Genomic DNA, 26,979 nt, shown 5'->3' with positions numbered 1-26,979 from the left:
CGTCAATAGCGGGTGCAGGGGGTGGCGGCCGCACTGGGTGTCACCCTCCATGGGGGTGACATCAAAATGCCCATGCCTGCAAAACCCCTGAGTGCAGTGCAGCACCATGTTCTTAAGACCTGCCCCCTCGCGACAAATTGCAGTGATTCGCGGTGCAATATGGAGGAGGCGGGGCCAATAAGACATGATTCCATTAGAATTGCGTCATTTGGCTCTGCCCCCTCCCGATTGACCCACAAATTGTGGCATAATTACATGGTGATGCCAGCCTGCCACATCCTGTCCCCATTAGATCTATTGCGAGGTCAGTTTGTTTTTAATATATGTGTGACATATGTGTGTATATATGTGTGTGTGTGTGTGTGTGTGTGTGTGTGTGTGTGTGTGTGTGTGTGTGTGTGAGGGATGAGTGACATGAATGTGTGTGTGTATATATAAATATACACAGATCCATCACTGCACACACACTCATTATCTCGTACATTGTCTGCATACAGTATGCTGCTTGCACCGGTGGAACACACTGCCCCCATACACTGACAAGTGTGCCCTGGAAATAGACTGCCTCATATACAACAACGTGTGTCCGGGAACACACTGCCGCATACACTGACGTGTGCCCCAGTAACACATTGCTCTCCATATACTGGCATGTGCCTAGGAACATGCTGCCCCCAACACACTTCATGTGTGCATAGGAACACATGTCCTTTCATACACTAATGTGTGCCTGGGAACATGCTGCCCTCCATACACTGACAAATACCATGTAATCCACTGCTATCCATAAATACTGACATGCATGTGTGCCCCTTGGGCCAAAGATCATGCTTTCCATACATTGACATGTATGTCCTGGAAACATGGTGACCTCCATACACCAAAATGTGTATACACCCACTCTGTCATTACCTTACTGTTCTACTAATGGGGGAATTACTACTGGGGGCACTTCTAATGGGGGTATTACTACTGGGAGCATTGCATAATGGGTACCACTTCAGTGGGCATTGCATAAGGGGCACTACTGCTGTGGGAATTATGTGCAAGGGGCACTACTGTTGTGGGCATTGTATAGGGTGCACTACTACTGTGGGCATTATGTGTATAAGGGGCACTACTGTGGGCATTGTGTATAAGGGCCACTACTTTGTGTCATAACATTAATAAGGGACACTACTATGTGGTGTAATGTGAAGCAGGGGCACTATTTGCATGTGTAATGTGAATAAGATTGTGCCACTGTGTGACGTAATTTGAATTGGGGATACTATTGTGTGACCACGCCCCTTTCTTTTGAGACAATGCCCCTTTGTACGGCGCTCGCTGTCACTTTAGCGAAAAAAAGGGAGGGAGGGCAAAATGTATATATTTATAGTGTGCAGGGGGGGAGGGGGTGTTCCACCACATCTCTAGGACCACTTTAAGCATAATAAATCCTACATTTGCCCCTGTATTTTATTGATTTTTTTGGTGGCGGTGGGGGTGACACCATGAGTTGCAGCACCGGGTGACACCAACCCTAGTGACGCCTCTGATAGGAGGACAGTCTCTTTTCAGATACATGAAAAGACTGCCGGCTAGGACTTTGCAGGGACAGCATGTTAATGCAATTGCATTCCCTGAAAAGATTTTTGCTGCATAGCATGATAAAGTAAAAAAATGGCAATAATCGCTACGATATGCACAAAAGTATTAAAAAACAAAGAGGCCTATTTAGCAATTGGCTTTAAGTCCTTCAACACATACTGTAGTTGGGTATTCAATTAGCAGCGATAAAGTAGCGCTGCTAATTGATCGCCCGACGCTGTCACTTATCGTGGATATTTTTCGTGACCTGATGTGTCCTGAAAAGTAATCCACAATAATGCAGTTTTTTCACCTCAAAAAAGGCGAAAACACATAGGGCCTGATTCAGAGCCGGACGCTATTTGTGCTCGCTCGTTCAGAAAAAGGGACCAGATATTTAAATAGAGCGCTCGCTCTTTGCGGTCTGTTGACGCCACTATGTCTGAACAAGCGAACGAAACATGCGCTCGCTATTTTTTAAAAAACGCCCCCTGGCCGCTCGCATCCTACGTCATCTCCGCTATTAGATTAATTGAGTACATCGAAAGGCTTGCAGTGCTTGTGGTAGCATTTTCCTACCGCAATCATGCGAGCAGTTCAGGCTAAAAGACAACCAAGTGACGTGGTCGATGACGCTGCTATGTTAATGCACACCCTTAAAACGACCGTTTTGACCGTTTGGTACGCCTGCGTTTGGATCTCCACTCCCCGTTTTCAAGCACCTTCCCCTGTTACCACCCACATACGCCTCATCCTGTCACTCAAATTAGCAGGCATTCGCTATTTTGTGAGCACACAATTTCCGACCGCAATGACTGGTTGGCGCATGCGCATTACGACCCATACGCATGCGCAGTTGTGCTAACATCGCTCGGAGCGAACGAGCGGCCGCTTACGAGCGGCTCTGAATCAGGCCCAGAGATCTCGTGCTGACAATTTCTTCTTTTCAGACTGGGCAATGGGACGGAACCAATTGCTTAACAAGAAATTCTGGGAACTTGGTAGACAACTATATGACCTGGGTCCTGGGCCCTCTAAGCTTCTGGCCCCATAGCAATGGAACCCCCTGTACCCACTATAGCTATGCCCATACCACAACCTATGTTCATGTACCAATCCTCTAATAAAATAATTTATGTAACCTCATTTAGAGCATTTGTCACTTCCGCTGACCTTTCACATATTTTATCTTCCTAAGTACAGAAACTCTTTTTGTTACAATCAATAACTTTTCATGTGTGAAATGGGACTTAACTGTCTAGAATCACTTAAATAATTTATGATTGGATGATAAAGATGTTAACCGTCTTATCAAAAGCTTTGCAAGGTCTCACAGTTTATATAAAATTCACTCTTGTAGTCTTAATATGTTTAAATTCAGTTCCTGAAAATAATAAGTGTTACATTAACATATGTACATTATGTAGCTACATGCAGCTCAGAGTGTTACATTAACATATGTAGATTATGTAGCTACATGCAGCTCAGAGTGCCAGCACATTGTGGAAAATGTGGCATAAAAAAGTAAAGGGTATTTTATTCAGTAGAAACCATTTATTTTGAGCTTCCTGAGTCTTGAAAGCATCACAGTTCTTCTCTGTGTAATAGAATCCAGTAGTAACGAACAAAAAGTAAAAAAATTGTGGTATCACTTTTGAGATCCCACTAGACCAGTGGTCGGGGAAAAGGGGTAAATTACCCCATTTGGCGTAAAAATGAAATTCCTGGGGGTAATGGACGGACAGCCGGGCATGCATTTGAATCATTGCATGCCCGGCTGTCCGTCCATTACCCCCAGGAATGGAGGTCACTGGCGCCAGGTGCAGCGACGCATCCACTGCACACGGCGTCAGTGACCTCCACCCGGCGCCGCAGGGAGGCTCTAAGCCGGACGCCCGATGAGATGTTATTACCAGCGGGCACCCGGCTCCTTCCCTGCAGCGCCGCGTTAGCCGGAGCCTGGAGTTCTATTCTGAACTCCAGCTTCCGGCTCTCTCCATGCGCACTATGGGAGAGACGTCATGACGTCTCTCACATTGTTCCGAGGAGCAGCCGGGCGGACAGGACTGCGGCGGATGCAAGAGCGGGGATTAAGATAAGTGGGGTTTTTTTTTGTACAAGCGGCACTACAGGGGCATAACTATGGGGGCACTGCTACAGGGGCATAAAAATGGGGGCACTACTACAGGGGCATAAAAATGGGGGCACTACTATAGGATTTCCTTTCTTTCAAATGAAGGGGGTAACATCGGCGTATCTAAATATATTTTGGGGTAAAAGGTAAAAAAGTTCCCTGACCCCTGCACTAGACGTTCCTTAGCTTTTAAGGTGAACATGACAAATTGTGTTATGGTCACACAAACAAGTATAGTGATACAGAAGCTCACTTTATCAGGAAACCCAGGAAACACAAAGTAACCCACCCTCCAGTTAAATCTTGTGTCTACAGATTGCATATCCCAATAGACTATGGGCCTCATTTAGAGGCGGTCGGAGGATGCAAACGGTCGCTCAGAAACTGGGCGGCCGCTTGCATCCTGACCGCCCGCCTCTGTTTCGGTCGTTAGGCTGTGGGTTTACACCCACAGCTCTAACGACCGCTAGGGTGATGGTCGCGATGGTCAGAGACCATCGCGACCATCGGGGCTTACGACGAGACCCTAGGGTAGGGTCTCACTTGTCGTAAGCCCCGGAGAGATTCTGGCTCTGTCAGAGCCGGAAGCTCTCCACTGACATCACTAGTGATGTCAGTGGGGCCTCCCCCAAACGGTAGGCGTTCCCATGGGAACGCCTCCATTTGGGCTGTCAATAAACATCGACAGCTCGCCCCCTTTGGAAAGAGACCCGCTACGACCGGCGCTGTCGGTCGTAGCGGGTCTCACGCATGCGCACGAAGGAGCCGGCTCCTTCGAGCGCATGCGCACTTGACAAATATCGAGGCGGCCGTGCGGTCGTAGACCGTACGGCCGCCTCTGAATGAAGGCCTATATGGGGTATAAGGTGAAGGCATCAGTAGCCAAAATACTTATCCAACAAAGGTGAGACTGAACAATTTTTCCAATATATAACCAGCTATAGTAAGCATAATGTTCTATGTGGGGATTTGTGATGCCCTTTATGCAAGAGTGATCAGACTGCAATCTTTCTGTAGTCCTAGAACTCTTCTTCATGGTACAAACACTAATGGTGCATACACACGGTCAGATTTTTCTTCAGATGTAAACGATAACGATTGAAAAAATAGTTCAATCTTTCATATCTGAAGGAAAATCTGACATGTCTGAATGATGAATGATGCACTTTCCCGATGGTCAGATAACGATATCTGACATCTGATGTGTTTGCAGTCAGATTTGGACGATTCCATTAATTTTAATGCAGTCAAAAATCGTTCGTAGTTCAAATCGTTCAGATCGTTCAGTCGTTCATCTGACACATCTGACCGTGTGTATGCACCATAAGTCTGGTCAAGAACGAAATAAACATGAACAGTTTTGAATAATATTGTTTGACTTTTTATAAATACTATGTTTTATTGTAATATGCAACATTTTTTTTTTCACAGCGAAATGTATGGTGGTTGTAATAGGAATCAAAGCTTGGAAAGATATAAAGTACCAGCCAATCAGGTTTACAGGTGTTTGAAAAATGACAGTTAAGAGCTGACTGGTTGGTACTTTGGGGGTCATTCAGACCCACTCGCGAGTGGCAGTACGCTCCGAAAGTGGGTCGATGTTCCCCACTGCGCATGCGCACGACGGAGGGAGCTCCGTCGTGCGCATGCGCGAGACCCGGCGAGCGATGGGCTTTCAATCGCTCAGGGTCTCGCACCAAAGGGGGCGTGCTGTCGATGTTGATTGACAGCACGCCCCCTTTGGTGGGCGTGCCGGGGGCGTGCCTGCCAGACGTAGGCGTTCCCATGGGAACGCCTACCGTCTCAAGCCGGCCCCACTGACATCACTAGTGATGTCAGTGGGAGTGATTTTGGCTCTGATAGAGCCAAAATCACTCCTGGCCTTGCGGCTGGGAAACCCGACCGCAGGGTTTCCCTCGCAAGTCTGATGGTCGCGATGGTCAAGACCATCGCGACCATCTTTTTGCACGCTCGTATATGCTGTGGGTGGTGACCCACAGCTATACGAGCGTCCAGGGGGACGTTCCATTTTAATGGAGGAGGGCCCTGATTCAGAGCGAGCGCTCTGGTCAGAACGTCCGGCTCTGAATCAGGGCCTTTATCTCTCTGTACTTTAGCTCTCTCCAAGCTTTGGGGTCACTTTGTCAAAGCTTGAAGAGAGATAAAGTGGAAAGAATAAAGTGCCAACAGATTAGCTCCTAACTGTCATTTTTTCATATACAGCCTGTAAAATGGCAGTTAGGAACTGATTGGATTGTAATTTATTTATCTTCACTTTATCTTTCTCCATGGCTTAGTACAGTACATCTCACCCTTTATGATTAATTTCCCCCTTAGGGCTACTTTTTAGATTACTTTAGACAGAATCCTCAAAGAGCCAGACAAGAGCCATCTCAGTGGTACACTTGGCAATATGATTTTATGGAATGGGTTCGATTCCCGTCAGCGGCAGCCCGATAAGAGCAGAGTTAGAAGCAGCGGAAGCCCGACAGCGCTGGAAATCCCGATCGTGGATAGGTAAGTATCTACTAACCTAACCTAACCCCCCTAACCCTCCTTAGGGGTGCCTAACCCTAACTTCCCCCCCAAGTGCCTAACCCTAATCCCCCCTCTAAGTACCTAACCCTAACCATCCCCTTCCCCGCTGCCTAAACCTAAGTCCCCCGGGGGGGGTGCCTAATCCTAAATCCCCCCCGGGGGTGCCTAACCCTCTCTCCCCCTAGCCTAACCCTCCCGGGGGGTGCCTAACCCTAAGTCCCCCCCGGGGGCCCTAAACCTAACCCTCCCCCCCGCGGCTGTCCGCTCGCGGCGCCCGGCATCACTACGATCGGGATGCCGGGCGCCGGTCTCCCGGCGTCGGGGAAATGCGGGCGTCTACATCTAGACGCCCGGCATTTCACCCTTGCCGGGATATGACAGTCGGGAAGCCGGCTGCCGGTATTTAGGCAGTCGGCTTCCCGATTGCTTCCCGATTTGATAGTGATTAAAGCAGGTTCATTAGGCAAATCTCTTCATCATTGCAGACTTATTCAAACCACCATAGAGCCTTAGAAGCCATTCTTCAATCATTTTACTGTGTAGGCCATATTCAAATCTCCATATTAGGATAAAATAGGTTACACTAACACTCCATGTTGGTGTCACTATCATAATTTGTAATTGAATTGTCTGATATAAGTCCCCACAACTATTGGTTGTGCACTGTTTTATGGATCTATGGGTGGAATTCAATTAGGTACAAGTTTGCAAAAGGCGATAAACTCGCACACTTCGCCTAATAATTCACACACTTCGCCTTTATGCATGCACTTGAGATTCGCACAATTCAATTAGATATGCCAGTTCGCACTACTCGCAGTGAGAGTGGGCACATTTTGTCCAAAAAGCAAACAGCGAAAATAGCATGAAAAAGTGGGGAGACCTTCCTAGAGCCCAAAAAAGTTAAGTTAAAACTTTGTTAGATCATATAGAAGACTGTTAGTGGCCATAAGGAAAGTACTATACGCTTTTAAAAAGTGTCCAATGGCTAATTTGTGCTTCTAAAAAAATAATAATGTAAAAAGCCGTTGAAAATACAAAAAAATAGAAAAAAAGATGCTTTTGGGGTAATTTGAGGCAACTAAAATAATGTAAAAGAAAATGAATGATATAATGCAATTATATTTTACTGAAATAATACTTTCATAAAATTTTGGGTAGATTATTTAAATAAAAATCTTATTTTGGGGTAATTTGAGGCCACTTCTTTCACACCAAAAATGACATGTAATTATTGGCCCAATTAAACTAATTGAAAAATTCCAAATGCCCAATTAGTCATTAGGGGGGTGGGGGGACTGAGGGGTTCTGAAGCAAGTCTAAACATATATACCTTAAAATATTTTCCCTACCTTTTTACCTGCTTATGGGGGTACGAACAAAAACAGGCGAATTTATTCTGAAATAGATATGCGAGTTTGGAATTGAATTGCAAATGTAATTCTCAATGCAAATTTGCCATGAATTTACCTTGCGGGACCAAACTCACACCTAATTGAATTCCCCCCTTTGTCCTTTTCTGTACAGTAAAATATTTTCTTATGTTGTCTTCAGGCTTTTTCCCTCCATTTTCAAAGCCTGCCAATAGAAATCCATTTATTTCAAAATTCTTCCTTTGTTAATCCTATTAATGCTTTTCATGTATTAAAATGTTTATATATGTTTGAATTTCACCTCTGTTCCTTTTCTCCCCTAATGTGAATGAATTTTGCTCTACAGCTCATTCACCAGTTTATAAAGCCCTTTTCTGAATTGTTTCTATGTTATTCATGTCTTTTTGGAGATAGGTTCTCCATAACTGTACATCAGTGTTTCCCAACTCCAGTCTCAGAGAACCCTAACAGTACATGTTTACCAAATGTCTTCACAGAATCACTAGTGAATCACCACCCGTTCTTCTTTTAAATGTGCTAGGCAGTAATGACTACACTTCTGTTCAAGCACCAAAATATGGAAAACATGCTCTGTTAGGGTTCCTTGAAGACTGGAGGTGGGAAACACTGCTTTACGCGGTACTCTAGGTGAGGTCTTGCCAGTGTGCTCTCACGTGGGAATATAACCTTCCTCTTCCTGCTTCTGATATAATCTCCTTTACAGCCAAGTATTCTGTTGGTTTTCCCCCTGAATAAATACTTACCTGCATATCTACTGAAACTAGAACTCCAAAATCCACTCCTCAGATTTTGATATCTCCACTACACATTTGTTTTACCATTTCTGGGGGTCCTGTTACAAATTTTTGTATCATCTGCTGAAAGACATGGCTTCCCTTGAAGACCAGAGGTAATATCACTAATGAATACATTAAGGAGATCAGGATGTATCCTGCCCTTTAGCCAAACATTATCCATTCCAGTTCCTTTGAGTGATATTCAAACTTCAGTGTCTGAATTAATTGAATGTACGAGTATATTGCTGGATACCATACTGGATGCCTTGCTTAAATCTAAATGGACTACAGTATGCATAGTAACCTAAAATGTACTCTCATATATGCTAGCAAGTAAAAAAATACACATTACCAAGTAAAAAAAAATACACATTACCAAGTAAAAAAAAATACACATTTGTTTAACATGATCCCCCAGCAGAAAATACATGTTGCCTTGGATCTTGTAATTTAACTATAAATAGTCAACAATTTTTTTTAATAGTGTGAATCCTTATTTATTTATTTATTACCAGTTATTTATATAGCGCACACATATTCTGCAGCGCTTTCAAGAGAATATTTGTCTATTCACATCAGTCCCTGCCCCAGTGGAGCTTACACTCTATATTCCCTACCACATGTAAATGCAAAACTTACACACTAGGATTATTTTTTTTTTTTGGGGAGCCAATTAACCTACCAGTATATTTTTGGAGTGTGGGAAGAAACCGGAGTACCCGGAGGAAACCCACGCTAGCACAGGGAGGATATACAAACTCCACACATTTAGGACCATAGTGGGTATCAAACCCACAACTTCAGTGCTGTGAGGCAGTAATGCTATTCACTGCACCGTCTGTGCTGCCCAATCATATTCTTCCCTATTGCATTTTAGTGTAGTATAGCTACATTACATGAAATTATACCTCTTGGCAGTAAATGGTTAAATAATTGGGTTAATGGCTCTGCAAACACTTCTCTTAGTTATTTAATAATCTTAAATTCTTACTATCCTGACCATTGTTTTATCTAATTAATGTTGAGAGAACTTGTAACACCTCTTGTGTAATATATTTGTGTCTACGGTACAGTGGTGTTTTCCCTCTAGTGAAAGTGACCACTTAGAATTTTCAATACATTAATTACAAAGAAGATATAATTATTTTTGCAGTCTGTAATTGCTTTCTCCAACATAACGGCCCCCATTAATTTATAGCTTTACTATTCTTACCTTTATTTTCTTTCACTGACGTGTCAAAAAGATCGTTTTGTTACGTTTTTTTTATTACCTATGAAGACTTCTGACTCATTCAGCTATTGAAATTATCAATTTCATGACATATGAGTCAATTAGTGTATTTATGTTACAGATAAGGCCTTGTTATGGACAGTGTCAACATTATCTATCTGCTGGCAACATTATCGTGCTTAATTGGTAACACTACTATATATGTTGTTCTCTTAATCCTTTCTGATTTATTTCTAATTGGTGTCATTAGTGACTTGTAGTTTAAAAAAAAAAAGTTATACATAAGATTCTATTTGCTCTTATTAATCCATTTTAGCCTTTTGTTCTATATTGCTCCTATTTTAAATATGTGCATATGAATAGCAAGGGCCTATTATGTTTGCATTTTGCAAAATGCTCTAGTCAGGTCTGCATCACACCCACACATGAATTTAAAAACATATGATGTGAATGCTTTTGAAAGGCTCTTTCAAAATTACTTAGTACATGTTGATAACAAAAGTTGAGATCACAAATATATATAATATATATATATATTCTGCTTTACAAAAAAGTCCAGTAAAATAGCAAGCTCTGTTCAGCACATTTTTCTAGAAGACGCATGAGTGTAAGTACAGCATTTCAGTAATCACAGATGAATTATAATGTACTGGTTCTTCACGTTGATCCATTCCACATCTTAGGAAATATATTAGTCATTTTTTACAACTGAACAGATTACATTTATATGCATTTAGTTTTAAATGACTGTATTGTAATTCTTGGACATGATTATGCTGTGCCAGATAACATTTAAAAAATGGACCCTTAATAAGACATTAAAGTTAGTATTCATGCCTAATGGCTGGCTGGTTTTCAAGCATTACTTTCTTAACATTCCACAGTGTTTTCTCATAGGGTCCTCATATTGGCAATCAGTGTGTGACTTCCAGCCTCTTCCATTGTACAAAAATATCCTGTAGAAAAAAATGTCAGGAGAGGAGTAGTTCCCATTAAGGAATATCTATGATACATATCCTATGCTACACAAATTATGCCTTGTATGTTTATATGTCTTAGATTGGCTGAATGCAGTGTAATGCTTCTTCAGAGTTAATTTGTGTCACTTGCATTTGGGAGAAATAGCTGCTAGCATTATATGGAGGCAAGCTAACAGGCTGCTTTTTGTTTCTTGATATATGAATGCTGATATCAGCTTATGTCAGATACATGCAGGGAAAGATTAAAAAACTATTCCTGTGGGGCTACGCTAAGCTACCCTGGCTACAACTGAGCTCTCTTTTTTTTATTCTTTTTTTTTGGGAGGGGGGGGCTTAGTGGGCATGTGGAGGTTAGGTTTAGGCACAGTGGGCATGGGGAGGTTAGGTTTAGGTACTTAGTGGGCATGGGAACGTTAGGTTTAGGCACTTAGTGGGCATGGGGAGGTTAGGTTTAGGCAGTTAGTGAGCATGGGGAGGTTAGGTTTAGGCACTAGCGGGGGAGGTTAGGTTTAGGCACTGGGGAGGGAGGGTTAGGGTAAGGAGAGGGGGAGGGATAGGGTATTTACCTTAAGGGAGTCGGGATTCTCACTGTCGGGATGCTGCTGTCAGTATTCTGACCAGCGGCATCCCGACCGCCGGGATCCCATTCCCAACCCGTTAAGTCACCCTGCCTGGTGGGTGATCCACAGGAGTCGGATACTGCTGCTACTGAAATAGCATCTTTGGCAGTATTCATGTCTGCGACTTTATGCTAATGCTAGTATCAGCCTCTCCTTTGGTGGTCATTCAGAAGGCCTAGGATGTCCACTTTAAGAGTCAGGTGCAGAATCTCCGTAAGAGTATGGCCTCCTATGTACTTGATTAAGCAACCGCTCCTGTAACACGCCTGCAACACTCCAATAACACGCACATAAGAGGTAATATCTTCATGCCGATCTATAGCCTAATACATGTCAGAGTCCGTGTGGCTCATTTGGTTCTGTGACCTTGTGCGTTGCCACTTTTTGGAAGGATTTAGACCATGTGCAGTTGCAAAAAAATTGGCAACTTACGCTAACACCAGCACTTAGCCCCTGTGCTTTTCATTTAAACCATAGGTGGCCATTCTGATCTTTGGTTTGCAGTTTTATATTTAAGTCCCTATTAATGAAGGGAGAAGAGCCCTCTCTATTGATTCTTTTTTTCCCATTTATTATTTAAAGTGGAAAACCAAGTCCAGGCTTTCAGTCCACTTCACATTTGTTAACTGGCAAACCAACTGCATTCAGGACAGTCTGGCAAATTGTAAGACTCCTCATGCGAGCACCAGCCACTAAAGCCAGGGAGTTGCATATAAAGCAGCTGCCCCAGCAACATTTGAATAAGTAAGTAATAAGCAAACTGCACTGATACTGGATTCTCTATCAATGCGATAAGTGGGAATAGAAATTCTTTTTTATTGCTGCTATGTAGCATATAGGCTAGGTAATGTGAAAACCAGTGGTTTGCTCTAAAAATCCAGGTTTTGGGATTTGCATACACCTTTTAATCAGACCCTAGCTGTGGTTTGAGTTTGCAGCCTCCAAACTGCTGGATAGTAAATCCGTCTGTTTGGCTATGAAAAGAGCATGTGTGGCAGTTTGCAAACCACACGCAACACCGCTTCTTAGTACATTTCCCTGATTTCAACTACTAAAGGCCCTTCACCCTAAATTCATTGGTATGCACAGCAAGCCTCTCACTCCTGCCTACATGGTACAGCAGGTTTAGCAGAAACACAAGGGGATTAACTAATTTGTTTAGTAATAGCGTGTTGTTCTGGAGTGAATCAAAGTGATATTAGATTTTTAAACAGCAGGTTGTTTTTCTCTAGTTTATCAGTGCCCAGCTGCATGAAGAAAGCAAGAGGAATTAAAAGATAAACCTTATTACTCTCATCTTTTATGTAAAATATTAAAAATGTACTTAAACCATAAAATGGATTTAGTTTGTTTCTAAGAGAAACAAGTCTAAAAAGGCAATGCAGTAATAAATCAAGGCAGAGACCTAGGTGGTCATATTTCTTACATGTTCTCACTTATCTGTATAAATCCCGCACAGTACTGTGAATCATGCTATGTTATATTTTAAATGTGCCCCTGAGCGTTTCGCCTGCCGATTAATGACCAACAATAATTTCTTTACCCGGCATGTCTTCTCCAAACTGGGGCATTGCTCATTTTATTTAATAAAAAAGTTGATAATGTATTTTATTTTAATTTAAGCTAATCTCAGCTGGTAAATAAATATATATAAAAATACTCCTAGGCCCAAATTCAGACATTGTTACTGGTGGTAAATGTTGCAGAAAGTTTTAATACATAGAGTTTTCTTCTATTTTAAACATATCCAAAAGGTGCCAGTAGTTTCTGTCTCTCAGTTCTGTGATTTGGGCTTCAAACATGATAATTCTCTCGTGTCAGATTTCTTCTTTGTCTTCACTTTATATAGCTGTGTATAATTCATTATCATATAACCACATTCTAATGGAATAAGATAAACTACCCAAGAGTTTATTCTACTTTGTGTGTTGGGTATCTTAGTTTTTTCAATGCTTGTACTGTATATGCTAGCTGTACATGACTACAAGATAATGTACTTGTTCCTGGTGCAATTAAAAGAGTTCATTTGAAAGTCCCGTTTTTTCCGATTGGAAGGGGTAAATTTGTAAAACTGCGGGTGTATAAGAAGTGGAGATGTTGCCCATAGTAGACAATCAGATTCTAGCTACTATGTTCTAGAAGGTACTAGATAAATGATATGTAGAATCTGATTGGTTGCTATGGGCAACATCTTCACATCTTAAAACCCATACTTTAGTAAATATACCCCGAATGCTACTTATATGCATACTTGCCCAGTCTCCCGAAATGTCCAGGAGACTCCAGAATTTTGGAGAGTTCTGTGTGACTCTCGGGAGAGCAGGGTGCTCTCAATTCCTCAAACTCAGGAGCTGATTCAGACCCGCTCGCTAGCTGGCCGATATTGGCAATCTGCGCATGTATATGCATCGCAATGCGCGTGCGCGAGACAGTCGCTCAATGCGCATAGACAGCCCAGCAGAGTGAATGACAGCAGAAGCCGTTTGTGGATGGTGACTGGTGACAGGGGCAGGCCACTAGAAATGGGGCAGTGGAGGTGCAAACGCAGGCGTGCCCGAGTGTTTCAACGCCGTTTCAGAGGCGTGCATGATTAAAAGACAGCGTCATAGTACACGTCATTTGGATGAATTTCACACTGAAGTGATCGCAGTGCTTGCAGCAGGGTATAGTCAACCTGAAGCGTGCGATCGCAGCATCCGATGATGCTCGATGTACCAATGTTTTCATGCACTTCCAGGAGATGACGTGCGCAACTGGGCATCTTGTGAATGGCTGGTGGGCGTCTGCATACACAAAGTGGTCGCACGGCAAGACATAGTGGGCGTTCTAATGTCTTGCCGTGAGATCGCCTGCCTTGCTGGGCATGCGGTGGATTTGCATACGCAGGGTGCGAACGCATTTAGTGGGAAGGGCTGAATGAGCTCCTCAGTCTTTCAAAAACTATGCTACATTTTCCAACTACCAACATAAATCACTTACTGTTCAGTACTTACACCTTTATCACTGGTGACAACAGGACCATATACCCTATGCCTTAAGCTCGCTACCTAGCTGTTAGCTAGAACAATTCATATCCAATCTGTCTCCAAACCTCTTACATGAATCTAAGACATCTCCAGAATACAAATGTTTTTCACACAAGACACTGCAAAAAATCTAATTCATGCACACATAGGAGCTGATTCAGGGCTGCTCGCAAGCTGCCCGATGTTTGCGCACTGCGCATGTGCCAGGTCCTGCGTGCGCGAGCCCCACTGAGCGACTGAAGTTCAGTCGCTGCAGGGCTCGCAACAAGACGGGCGGCTGTCGATGTTGATTGACAGCTCGCCCCGTTTTGTGGGCGGGTAGGGGGGGGGCTGCACAAACGCAGGCGTTCCCTTAGGAATGTCTGGCATTTGTTGGGCGGTCCAACTAACATCACTATTGATGCCAGTAGTGGACTTCCTGCTCTATTAAAGCAGGAAGTCCACTCGGCCTTGCGCCAGCCAGATCCTACCCCAGGCGATTATCGCGACGGTCTCCAGCCCGCTCGCACAAGCTGTGGGTGGTGACCCACAGCTTTGCGAGCGGCCGGTGACCAAAAAAAAAACTAAAAATCACGCCCACATTCAGAGCAAGCGGCCGCCAGCAACAAGCAGCTCTGAATGAGCTCCATAATCAGTTACAATGTGCTACTTATTGGTCCTTCCCTTATCTGGACTTTTATCCTTGCAATCTGTTTTGAATGCAGCAGCTCAGCTTATTTTCATTGCAGGATGTTTTTTTTTTTTTTTACTGCTGCTGTTCTGTACCACATTGGATGTTTGTATAATATACTTATACTAAAACTAGTACAATGGACCCAGCCCCATCCCACTTGCCTGTAGTACTTACATCCATTGCCGGTGCAGAGTTTCTCTCCTGGTGGTCTGGCCCATTTCCGTCGCAGTAGTGAGAGCCATTGGCTGCGGGTCCATCTCAGGACATGCCATTCTGCTATATTATATAGATACAGACCCATTTCTGCACATTTCTTCACTTGTAACAACATACAGTATAGCCCCGACCCAAACCATTTTCTCTGCCCAATCTGTGCTCTCAGTCTGATTTAATAATTGTTACATTAAAATGAATTCCAGTCATACAACAAGACTTTCCTGTAGCCTCCAAACCTTCCAGCATTTTCTGAAATTAGAACGCTTTAGCTAAATTATCATATTCTCTAACCACCCACTTACTGTAACTCACTTAAGCTATTTTACCTGATTACTGCACCTCACACTGCATAATTCACACTTCCTTATAGTATCTACTTATACTGAAACTGTCTACTGACTACCAAGTGCAACATTGTTGTGTGGCTGGTTAATTTACCTCCAGAAAGCTAAATGTAATCTAGCTGAACCAATAATCACTGTCTCGTGATCAACCTCCTATTCATTTATATAAAAGTCATAATATTGCTGCTTTAAATCTTGCTACAAAAATTGCTGAAAATTGTTGATTTTGACAAATCAGTCTTCATTACATTTACCCACTGTTCTTTTATAAGGACTTCTGCTCCTGGTACTGTAAATAATACATATACATTTCTATATATGGGGGTAGATGTACTATGCCTTAGAAAGAGATAAAGTGAATGGAAATAAAGTACCAACCAATCAGCTCCTAACTGTAATTGTTCAAACACAGCCTGTAAAGTGACAGGAGCTGATTGGTTGGTACTTTATCTCCATTCACTTCATCTCTCTCAGAGGCTTAATACATCTACCCCCTAAAGTCTTAGGCTCAGATAGTATGCCCTTATCCATCTATAGACCAGGAATGATACCTTGCTCTGATGTGACATGAATAATAACACAAATGCTTTGTATGACGTATCACATTTTCTGTTGTTTTTCTTTTGTACAGCTCCAAGAGGAAAACGGGGATGGAAAACATTCTATGCTATTCTAAAGGGAACTGTCCTTTACTTGCAAAAGGTAATAAAATAAATAAATAGTATTTATACGAATTAAGGGCCTGAGTCTGAGTGGACGCATCTGTGGCTGCTTTTCCATATGTCTGTGGCAGCCTGCTTACTACAGTAGCTTATGCCAATACAAGAGTCTACATTTGTATACTAACAATCTGTGTGTCTGCATGTGGAAGCCTACTCTGCCCACTGCCCTAACATACGCAGCTGCACAACACTCCCATGAGACAGAAGTGTCTTGTGCGATCACATGGTCACCACCCAGTTACTGTCCAGAACCACCAGTCTCACGGAGAGTGTGGTCTCACAACGGATGGATCAGTCCTTACACACTAGCATTTTCCATGCGTGTGTGGATACATGATCCGGCGCACCTGCCGTTTCTTTCTTTGGCTCATGCCATGGGTAGTATGCCGAAATTCGCAAAATCAGTTCGCAACTTGTGTGCAACTCAGAAACATCCCCTTTACTGTGTTGGTGACGTCTCATGAGTCGTCTTTCTGTTGGGGGGAAATTCACATAGACATTGAGTTTTTGGTTGTAACCGGAGTCTAAGGTATTTTTAATCAACTAATGTCAAACTTTAAATGGTGGTAAAGCACACCTCATTCTTAGTTATGCACCATTATATCACATCACTAAGGCTGCAGTGTTTGTAATGATTTTTCCATGCAGTGATGATGTGTGACTCCACTTCTCATGTATGTTTGGTTAGAAATATGCCTATCCTCTGTGTCGAATAGTAGTTCAAGTCTATTAATGCAAAAGGCATAATGAAAGGCACATTTAAAGTACACATGTGTCACTAAAATTGCTCCATTCTAGCAGAGAATCCAGCAGTACTGTATGCAGCTGACATTTTGGGAAAAGATGTTCCAGATGGGCCAGAATTCTGAAAATCCAACCCTTGCATTATCTTCATATCTCTGTACAAGAAACATGTGCCCATATCTCTCATTGATGCTGTACCAGAGGCAATCCATGTACACTGAGAGTCCTCCAATCACCCAAGTATAAAACAGTATTTGTTAAGGATAGACTTTTATATGGATATACAGAGGAGGTTTAAGGGAGGAGAGGGCCGGTGTGCAAGATCTGTGCAGGCCCCCTCATCTCTGACAGCGCAGTCAAATCTTACTTTGCCCCAGAGTCTACTGCGCATGCGGAATGTAGTTTTGATTCCGGCTGTTGGGATGCCAGCACTCAGATCCCGACCGCTGACATCCCATTGGTAAGTATTGGGGTTAGAGGGAGGGTTAGGGTTAGGCTGTGGGGGTTAGGGTTAGGCTGCAGGGAGGGAGGGTTAGGTTTAGGGGTAAGGGTAGGGCTAGTATACTTACCTGGTTGTGCCGGGATTGCAAACCAGTTGGGATGACGATGTTGGGATTCTAAGCATTGGCATCCCATACCCTACCCATGCATGCACAAATCTACAGGAACATGGCGCTTGTGATACATTCTCCGAGACATCTCTTTTGCCCATGCGCAAAGCACAGGAAAAGGATGGGGGGCGCTGTGAGCCCCTCAGCTGAGCACAAATCCAGAGGAGGTGGGAACTCAGCAGCAGCGACTAGTCTTCCGCTGCAGCCCAGCACACAGCAGCATGTGCTAGGCTGCTGACAGTTAAGAGGGGAGGGGGGAGCAGCATCAGACCCCAGCCTCCGCCCGTCCCCTTCAACAAGCCTGTGTAATTAGTATCCCCCCCTCTCGGCGCGCATGATCTCATGGTCTGGGACAGATTGGTGTGTTGCTTTCACAGCAACTTGGCTTGAATTTAAGAAATTACACACATATACAGTCAGGTGCATAAATATTGGGACATTGACAGAATTTTCATATTTTGGCCTCTATTCACCACCACAATGGCTTTGAAATGAAACAAACAAGATGTTCTTTAACTGCAGACTTTCAGATTTAATTTGAGGGTAATTACATCCAAATCAGGTGAACGGTGTAGGAATTACAACGGTTTCTATTTGTGCCTCCCACTTTTTAAGGGGCCAAAAGTAATGGGACTATCAACTCAAAAGCTATTTCATGGACAGGTGTGGGCTATTCCCTCGTTATTTCATTATCAATTAAGCAGGTAAAAGGTCTGGAGTTGATTTTAGGTGTGACATTTGCATTTGGAATCAGTTGCTGTTGACTCTCAATATGAGATCCAAAGAGCTGTCACTATCAGTGAAGCAAGTCATCATTAGGCTGAAAAATCAAAACAAACCCATCAGAGAGATAGCAAAAGCATTAGGTGTGGCCAAATCAACTGTTTGGAACATTCCGAAAAAAAGAAACAATGCACTGGAGAGCTCTGCAACACCAAAAGACCCTGAAGACCACGGAAAACAACTGTGGTGGATGACAGAAGAATTATTTCCCTGGTGAAGAAAAACCCCTTCACAACAGTTGGCCAAATCAAGAACACTCTCCAGGAGGTAGGTGTATATGTGTCAAAGTCAACAATCAAGAGAAGTCTTCACAAGAGTGAATATAGAGGGTTCACCACAAGATGTAAACCATTGGTGAGCCACAAAAACAGGAAGACCAGATTAGAGTTTGCCAAACAACATCTAAAAAAGCCATAACAGTTCTGGAACAACATCCTATGGACAGATGAGACAAAGATCAACTTGTACCAGAGTGATGGGAAGAGAAGAGTATGGAGAAGGAAAGGAACTGCTCATAATCCAAAACATACCACCTCATCAGTGAAGCATGGTGGTGGTAGTGTCATGGCGTGGGCATGTATGGCTGCCAATGGAACTGGTTCCCTTGTATTTATTGATGATGTGACTGCTGACAAAAGCAGCAGAATGAATTCTGAAGTGTTTTGGGCAATATTATATGCTCATATTCAGTCAAATGCTTCAGAACTCATTGGACGGCGCTTCACAGTGCAGATGGACAATGACCCGAAGCATACTGCAAAAGCAACCAAAGAGTTTTTTAAGGCTAAAAAGTGGAATGTTATACAATGGCCAAGTCAATCCCCTGACTTGAATCCATTTGAGCATGCATTTCACTTGATGAAGACAAAACTGAAGGAAAAATGCCCCAAGAACAAGCAGGAACTGAAGACATTTGCAGTAGAGCTGGCAGAGCATCACCAGGAATGAAACCCAGCGTCTGGTGATGTCTATGTGTTCCAGACTTCAGGCTGTAATTGCCTGCAAAGGATTTGCAACAAAGTATTAAAAAGTGAAAGTTAGATTTAGGATTGTTTACTTTGTCCCATTACTTTTGGCCCCTTAAAAAGTGGGAAGCACATATAGAAACCGTTGTAATTCCTACACCGTTCACCTGATTTGGATGTAATTTCCCTCAAATTAAATCTGAAAGTCTGCAGTTAAAGCACATCTTTTTTGTTTCATTTCAAAGCCATTGTGGTGGTGAATAGAGGCCAAAATATAAAAATTCTGTCAATGTCCCAATATTTATGCACCTGACTGTAAATCCTTGGTGTAGATCACAGGTTCTCAAACTCGGTCCTGAGTACCCCAAACAGTGCATGTTTTCCAGGTCTCCTCACAGAATCACAAGTGAAATAATTATCTCCACCTGTGGATGTTTTAAAATGTGTCAGTGAGTAATGAATACACCTGTGCACCTGCTGGGAGACCTGGAAAACGTGACCTGTGTGGGGTCCGGAAGACCGAGTTTGAGAACCACTGGTGTAGATGATGCCCCACTGTAAATATACACTGTATAATAAGATAAACTTTAGAGCCTCTGGATGAATTGTACGTGGTCCTATTCCTGTGTAGGTAGGCAAGCGTAGTGCAGCAAAGCTGGAAGGAGTTTGTTTGAGAGGTGTTCTCACCCTTAACCTTTCTATTATCTATGCTTCTTCCCATATGACTAACCCTTGTACTACATGACTCAAAAGTGGAGATGATAAGGCCCCTCTTCCCCTTCCCCCTACCCAGACTCCCACCCTACAGTCCTCCCTGCTTTATGTTACCTTATATGTTGTTGATGTTTCAGTTTTCAGAAAATGTCAGGTAATCAGCTTTTACTTGTCAGATTTGGTATTATTACACTAGCCACTTTGGTTTACTTTTCCTCCCCACTAGGGTTACCATATTTTTATTTTCAGATTCCCGGACAGGGGCCATGGCTAATACCGTAGTAGGGTTATAACCATTTTATTTTCTCAGAGTTCCAGACATTTTCGTACCACTCTAATAATGTCATCAGATCTCTCTATTGGCCCGTACACACGGGTCAATCAGACAACAATCAGATATCGTTGTTTGATCGTCTTCCATGTGCTGGATGTTCGATATCGAACATCCAGCACATGCCCCAAACACCTAGCTACTATAACGACCCCGCAATCAACGATCGAGGGTCCCTATAGTAAACAGGCTAACCTGGTCGATATCGACCAAGTTGGCTTGCATGCACGGGTTGTCATTGATATCAATATCGACCATCCGTGCCCGCGCATCGACCATCGTTTGGTCTTTGAAAGGGGCTATATTCAGGACGATATAAACGATCGAACGATAAACTATATCGTTATCGTTTACATCAACCAGAATATCTGATTGTGTGTACGCACCATTAGTTAGACTTTATATGCTATTTGCTCCACATGCCAATTTACATGCCATCAGATCCTTACACATGCCTCTTTATATGCTAAATTATAGTAAATGAACAGGATGTCACATTGGCTTTCACATGTGTCACAATGACTTTAAAAACGAGAACAATATTAATAAAAACTTAATATATTCTTTCAATAACTTCAATAATAACTTCAATAATAGCATCCTATTATTTCAATGACAATTTATATTTAGGCATAATTTCTACATAGACAAGATAGAGGATTGCTGTAGAGCAATGAGAAGTGATGATAAGGAACACAAGCCGTAGTTTGTAACTTGTCAGTAGTCAAGTATCTAAAATGTGCTTGCTGCAAGTACAATTATGAGCAATAAGGTACAAATGCTGAATAAGCTAATGTCCTCAGCAGCCTGGTTATTGGCTGAGCAATCCAGGCCACTCACTAGACTGAATGGCCAGCGGTTCAAATCCCAACAGCGGCAGCCCGACTAACCTATTCTACCCCCTAACCCTCCCTTAGGGGTGCCTAAGTCTAACCTTCCCCTCAAGTGCCTAACCCTAATCCCCCCTCTAAGTGCCTAAACCTAACCCCCCCTTCCCCGCTGCCTATCCCTAATCCCCCCTCTAAGTGCCTAAACCTAACCCCTCCTTCCCCGCTGCCTAAACCTAAGTCCCCCGGAGAGGTGCCTAAACCTAACCTCCCCAGGGGGGTGCCTAGCCCTAAGTCCCCCTTCCCCTGGCCTAACCCTAACCTCCTGTGGGTGCCTAACCCTGTCCCTCCCAGGAGCCCCTAACCTAACGCCCCCCTCCCCGCGCGCGGCTGTCCGCACCCGGCGCCCGGCTTACCTTTGATCGGTAAGCCGGGTGTCGGTCTTCCGTTGTAGATCTAATGACAGGCGTCGGGATTTCGACGCCTGTCATTAGACACTTGCCTGGATTAGACAGTCGGGAAGCCGGCAGCCGGGATTACGCCCAGTAGACTAAGCACGTAAATTAACCATGAACTACTATTACTCTGTAGTATATGTATGACACTGCTATAAGAGTAAGAGAAAGAATATAACAAACATCAGCCTTGGGAAATAATGCTACCAGAGTTACCCTATGCACAAAGCACACTCACCCCACCAGAAGCAGCTACTTCCACAGGGACATAAATCCACACAGGAGTGACTGGCAGGCTGGCGCCATATCTCTTTCATACGTACTGGAACTCGGTGGATGGAATCAAATGGCCCCTAGTGCCGGCCTTTAGGAGCAGGACTTTGAAGAACCTTTCATTCTGCTGCTAAAGATTGTGGTCATGTGTCCATGCTGTGAGCTATAGCACCCCAGCTAGCCAAACTGCATGGCTGCTCTCTCAGTGCATCACACCCAGTAACGGAACTGCAGAGACACAGGCGGGGAAGGTACAGACAACAGAGGAGCAGGCGGGCAGGATTCCCGGAGACTGTTCGTCCGGGATTACCAACACTCCGGGGTATTATCTGGTATCTTATTATACATAAAAAAATTATAAATAATGAGTTTAAAAAATAAATGCAATCAACTATGGGCCTGATTCACAGTTGTACGTAATTGCACAGCTGCTGCAATTTTGTACACAGCGGCTCAATAATACGCCAATGCCGCTGAAAGCGTCATGGATAAATAGACGCCTCCTGCCGACTTCTGTTATCCGATGCTGCGTCCGAGAGCGTAGACGTAAGAACACTTGTGTGAACATCAGCCCATGTGAGCACCCGCTTTCCTTGATGCTGGCTGTCGCCACACCTTTCCCGCCCACAAATGGCCGCTGCATGTCAATCATGCTGCAGTTTAGGGGGTACTGCGACCATCGTTGCCGGCACTGGTGTCACAAGGGGGGCTCGGGCCGCACCGGGTGACACCATCTGCTATTTTGGTGTCACCCCTCGGATGGTGTCACCGAGCAGCCACACTGCAGTGAGAGGCAGGGGACAGGCTATTGGCTGTCCAGCAGTTGCTGCTGCGCTGAGCTGGGATTACTCAGTGGAGCAGCACAGCAGCTACTGGGCAGCCCCTAGCCTGTCCCCTGCCCATTGATTGCTGAGGACGGGGACGTGACATGCGTTCATGCCCACAAGCATGTCAAACATGAGTGAGCGTAGCTTTGTGGGACAAAGCCACACCCATTCCGCGCCAAGAACATGGATCCTGAATGATATATATATATCATTCTTGATGAAGCTGACATTTGTGTAAAATAAAAAAATCATACTCCTGATAGCCAAATGATTTCAAGAGAAAAAATAAAACTTATTTTTTTTTTTGTTTGAAACCTACATTACTTATGTTGGATAGATGACACTGTGATGCAGATGAGCATGTATTACTCCTCCACTGAAATTGAGAATTGTTGTTTTAAACAGAGATATATGAGTCTATATCAGAGGTTCCCAGACACAGTTCAGGTTTTAGAGATATTCATGGATGAGCACAGGTGGTTAAATCAAATTGACTAATGTACTAATTAAGTCACCTGTGGTCATGCATGGATATCCTTAAAACCTGGACTGTTAGGGTGCCTTGAAGACCGAGTTTGGAAACCTCTGGTCTATATCATCTATTTATTAAGAAAGCAAAAGTTTAATGTTAGATCAGTGGAATGCAAAATATATAAAAGATAATGTCAGCTCTGTTACTTGGTCCATGTTTTTGTTAGTGCTGTGTATTAAAGAAGTGAGGAGCCTCTTCAAATTGAAGGACATACCTTTCATAACGTATATATACTGTCCCAGGAATCTGATGTCTGGTCTCAATACCTTCATATCCTGCTTAGATTACATTACATAGAGTTAGTGATGTCTTTCTACTGCTTAGAACTTTGCAGATGATTATAATCAAAACATTTATTGAGAATAAGATAAAAAAATCCAGATATGTCTATTCTGGAAACTTCACATATGATTTTATGAAATACAGAAATTATATTTGCTTCAAGTCATCGGTAATTCCTTTTGTACTTCAGTGGTTAATATCAAAGAACTTACTGAGTTTTTGGTCCTTGGTTCTTCTCTAATGAATAGGCGATGAATGATGGCCCATGCATTAATTGGCCTAATGCAGACCATTGCCTTGAATTGCTGTATAGTCAGAATTCAATTAGGCGTCTACAGTGAAGGCCATTGATTTAATGCGGAGTGTCATGTGTTTAAACAATGTCTCCATTAATTTTCCTTGATTTTTAAAGATTGTAACAACACTGGTGAACCTCCTTGCTTTTAGTTCTTATCGCAATTAATCATTTCATTAAAACTATTGAATAATAGCTTTCTAAAGTGCCGTAAATCTTTCAATTATTATTATTTTATTTCTTGCATTAAGTAACATATTAGACTCTATGGACACTGGGGAAAACCTCTGCTGTACCTAGCTGCATCTAACAAGACCTATATAAATGCAGTCTGCAGCCTTAGGAGCTCTCATGACGCGCAGAGCTGTGTATGTAATCGCAGTGGCTAATTTATGCACGCCCATGAAACGGCTTTCAAATGGACAGACACGCCTGCGTTTTTCAGACCACCCACCATCACCACTCCCATTCGCTGACAGCCTGAATTGCACTGCGATTGCTCCGCACGGGCAGTGCAGCTTATACGCATGCGCGATGGCAAACAATATCTCGATCTGCGTGCGGAATTGATGTTGTGTCCATCTCTTAATCAGGCCCTTAGTTAGGACATATACCCAAATGTATAAGCTGTATCAACAAAATTCTAAACCATAGGCAGCAGGTATGTGATTAACACTGAAATGAATAAGTCATAGAAGCTTTAGAGCCTGATTCAGTTTTGTATACAGGTCCATGGCTCTATGAAGTAGGGTGGGGCCAAAATGACTGGATTATCATACAATCATGTTACATTGGCGCCCCACGGACCCGCAGTTTACTGTATTATTCACCCTATCCTGCCCACTTCACTAGGAAGTGAGCAGATTGCGGGAGGACCACCCACTCTTATGGGAGCCTGGAGTACTCCCTGAAAATGATTGCACAGGTTCTGAGAGTAGGTAAGTATAAAATATTAGAAATATATTTTTTTATCTCTGTGAGGCTAAGGAGGGGAATTCAGTTACCATGGGTAATAACGGGAGGTAGCCTTGGGCTGTAACACCAGGGGCTATTCAATTAGCCTCCCAAATTCGCCCGATAGCTGTTTTACCTCCCATAAATGACCATGTTAATGGGCGTTAATACTGGTTATCGGACGTTAACACACTGCATCCGTGAAACATTTGATAACAGCACAGTTATCGGCAATTTCATGAGACATGAAAAGAAATCTCTGTTAAGTGTAACTAATTGAATAGCCCACGGCGATCAATTAACCTGTGGTAAATTACCACGGCTAATTGAATCGTCCCCTAAGTTGGATATTGTCTCGATTTTATATTTTTCTATTCTTTAGATTTATATAATTCGAATTTTGATATGTCTTGTGGACCTGTGTCTTTTTACAGTCTTACTAAATATGTAATGTCTGCTGGAGCGTCGGAACGATTTTATGTAGGGGGGCCAATATATAATTTAATTTTGGTGCCTCCCCCCCAACTTACCTGTTTTTGGGCGCATAGGCGCCGGAGCACCATAGTAGAGCAGTAGGTGGCAGGGACTGGAGCAGCGGCCGCGGACATTCAGGGGCCAGGGGCTTATCTATAATGGGTGCAGGGTGGCCATTTTCCCGGTGACCTGTGCATATACTATAGACTCTGGGCACACTGTAGTGCCCAGAGTCTATAACTCCGGCGCTGGCTGCGCACAGCTCAGTGTGCTGCCGGCCGCTGGACAAAGAGGAGGGGGCCCGTGTCGGAGACTGCACATGGGCCCCCTCCTCTCTAGAAATGCCCCTGTCAGGGGCTGTGCGTTATAGCAATAGGCTGCACAGCCCCTGCACTGCACGGAGGAAGAGGTGTAATGTGCTTTAAGACTTAAGTTTCACCAAGGGACAATTTACACATAAATATTTCAGCATTTCCTATAATTGTTAAAAGCGTCACACTGAACAGTGTCTCATCACTGCCATGCTTTATTACAAAGTGAGCGGCTGCTCTTCTTTGCATACAGAATTATTTTACTTTAGATGCAAAGAACAAAGCAGAGCATAGCAAGATACTGAATATTCTAGCTAAAACGATCATGAATGGAAAATCCATGTCAGAAAAGAGAGAGAATGGAAAATAAATCTGTAAAATCTAACTATAAAATGACCTTTTCATAAAACAGGTTGTGAAGTTGTCTTACAAGCTTATTTGTTTTTATTAAATTGAATGTAATGCAGATTAATAACTACTTGCTTCCTAGTGGCTGACATTTATGTTACATGGCCACTGTAATTATTTTGTCATGCAGAAACAATGATCTTTTGATGTAATTCTCTCAGTGACACGCAACATTTGTTCCTAAAGAACAAAATTTTTCATGGATATTTTCTTACTGTTATTAGGCTAATGTAAAGGTCCTGTGTTTGCACTATTGCACAGCTTTTAGTTTTTTGATTGCAGAATCGCCATTTATTTAGTATTGTATATTACACATTTTTAAGTTTTAATGAACTCTCACAGGAGACATAGATCATTTTATAATTTAAGTCAGTTTCCAACTTTTCCTTAACGAGAGAACCTGTGTCATTACGCCCAACCAACACCAAGTGCACAACATCAGTGTGTGCAGCAATTTGTGATAAAGCAATAGGGTCTGCCCCCTGCTTCTATATCTGCAAGTGTTCAGGGATATTGCTACTGTACATCTCTGAATCAGGCCGGTAGTACTGGCTAGCCTGGCGAGCGATAAGACTACTAACAGCTGCTGGCCAGTGTTGCCGGGAAACTGCCTAGGTAACTTTTTTTGTGCCTGTGTACTTTCATTTTATTTACCAGCTCTTTTGGAATGTGCTGGAGAGGATAATGTACAGTATGCTATGCTGATATTTTCGTTATATTGCATCCAGGTACATTACTGTACTTTTTCACAGCGACAAATTTGATTGACAGGGAGTGGCGTCTAAGAACTCCGGCATGTTGCGGCTTTTTCGGGGACGTGTCATATCCTGTGTCTGCGATCCCGTACACAGTAAACATTGCTCCGGCGTCTCAGTACACACGGCCATCCTGCTCAACCATAGGGATATTTAGGAGCCGATTATTGAAGGATCCACGAACGATGCTGCGTCTTTGTACACAGATGCTTGGA

At 43.2% G+C, this 26,979-nt stretch overlaps 1 protein-coding gene across 5 annotated transcripts in view; it reads left to right on the top strand.

Moving 5' to 3' along the window:
- PSD3 (pleckstrin and Sec7 domain containing 3) overlaps positions 1-26,979 on the top strand; it is a 576,473-nt gene that overhangs the window by 504,553 nt on the left and 44,941 nt on the right. For all 5 annotated transcript variants that reach the window (XM_088448410.1, XM_088448411.1, XM_088448414.1 and 2 more), the window contains one exon: positions 16,133-16,203. In XM_088448410.1, the coding sequence (XP_088304536.1) occupies positions 16,133-16,203 (71 nt within the window). The remainder of the gene's footprint in view (positions 1-16,132; positions 16,204-26,979) is intronic.

Source organism: Taudactylus pleione, unplaced genomic scaffold, assembly GCF_031769625.1.
Source record: "Taudactylus pleione unplaced genomic scaffold, aTauple2 ptg000454l, whole genome shotgun sequence".
NCBI lineage: Eukaryota > Metazoa > Chordata > Amphibia > Anura > Myobatrachidae > Taudactylus > Taudactylus pleione.
This window is presented reverse-complemented; position numbering and strand designations above follow the sequence as displayed.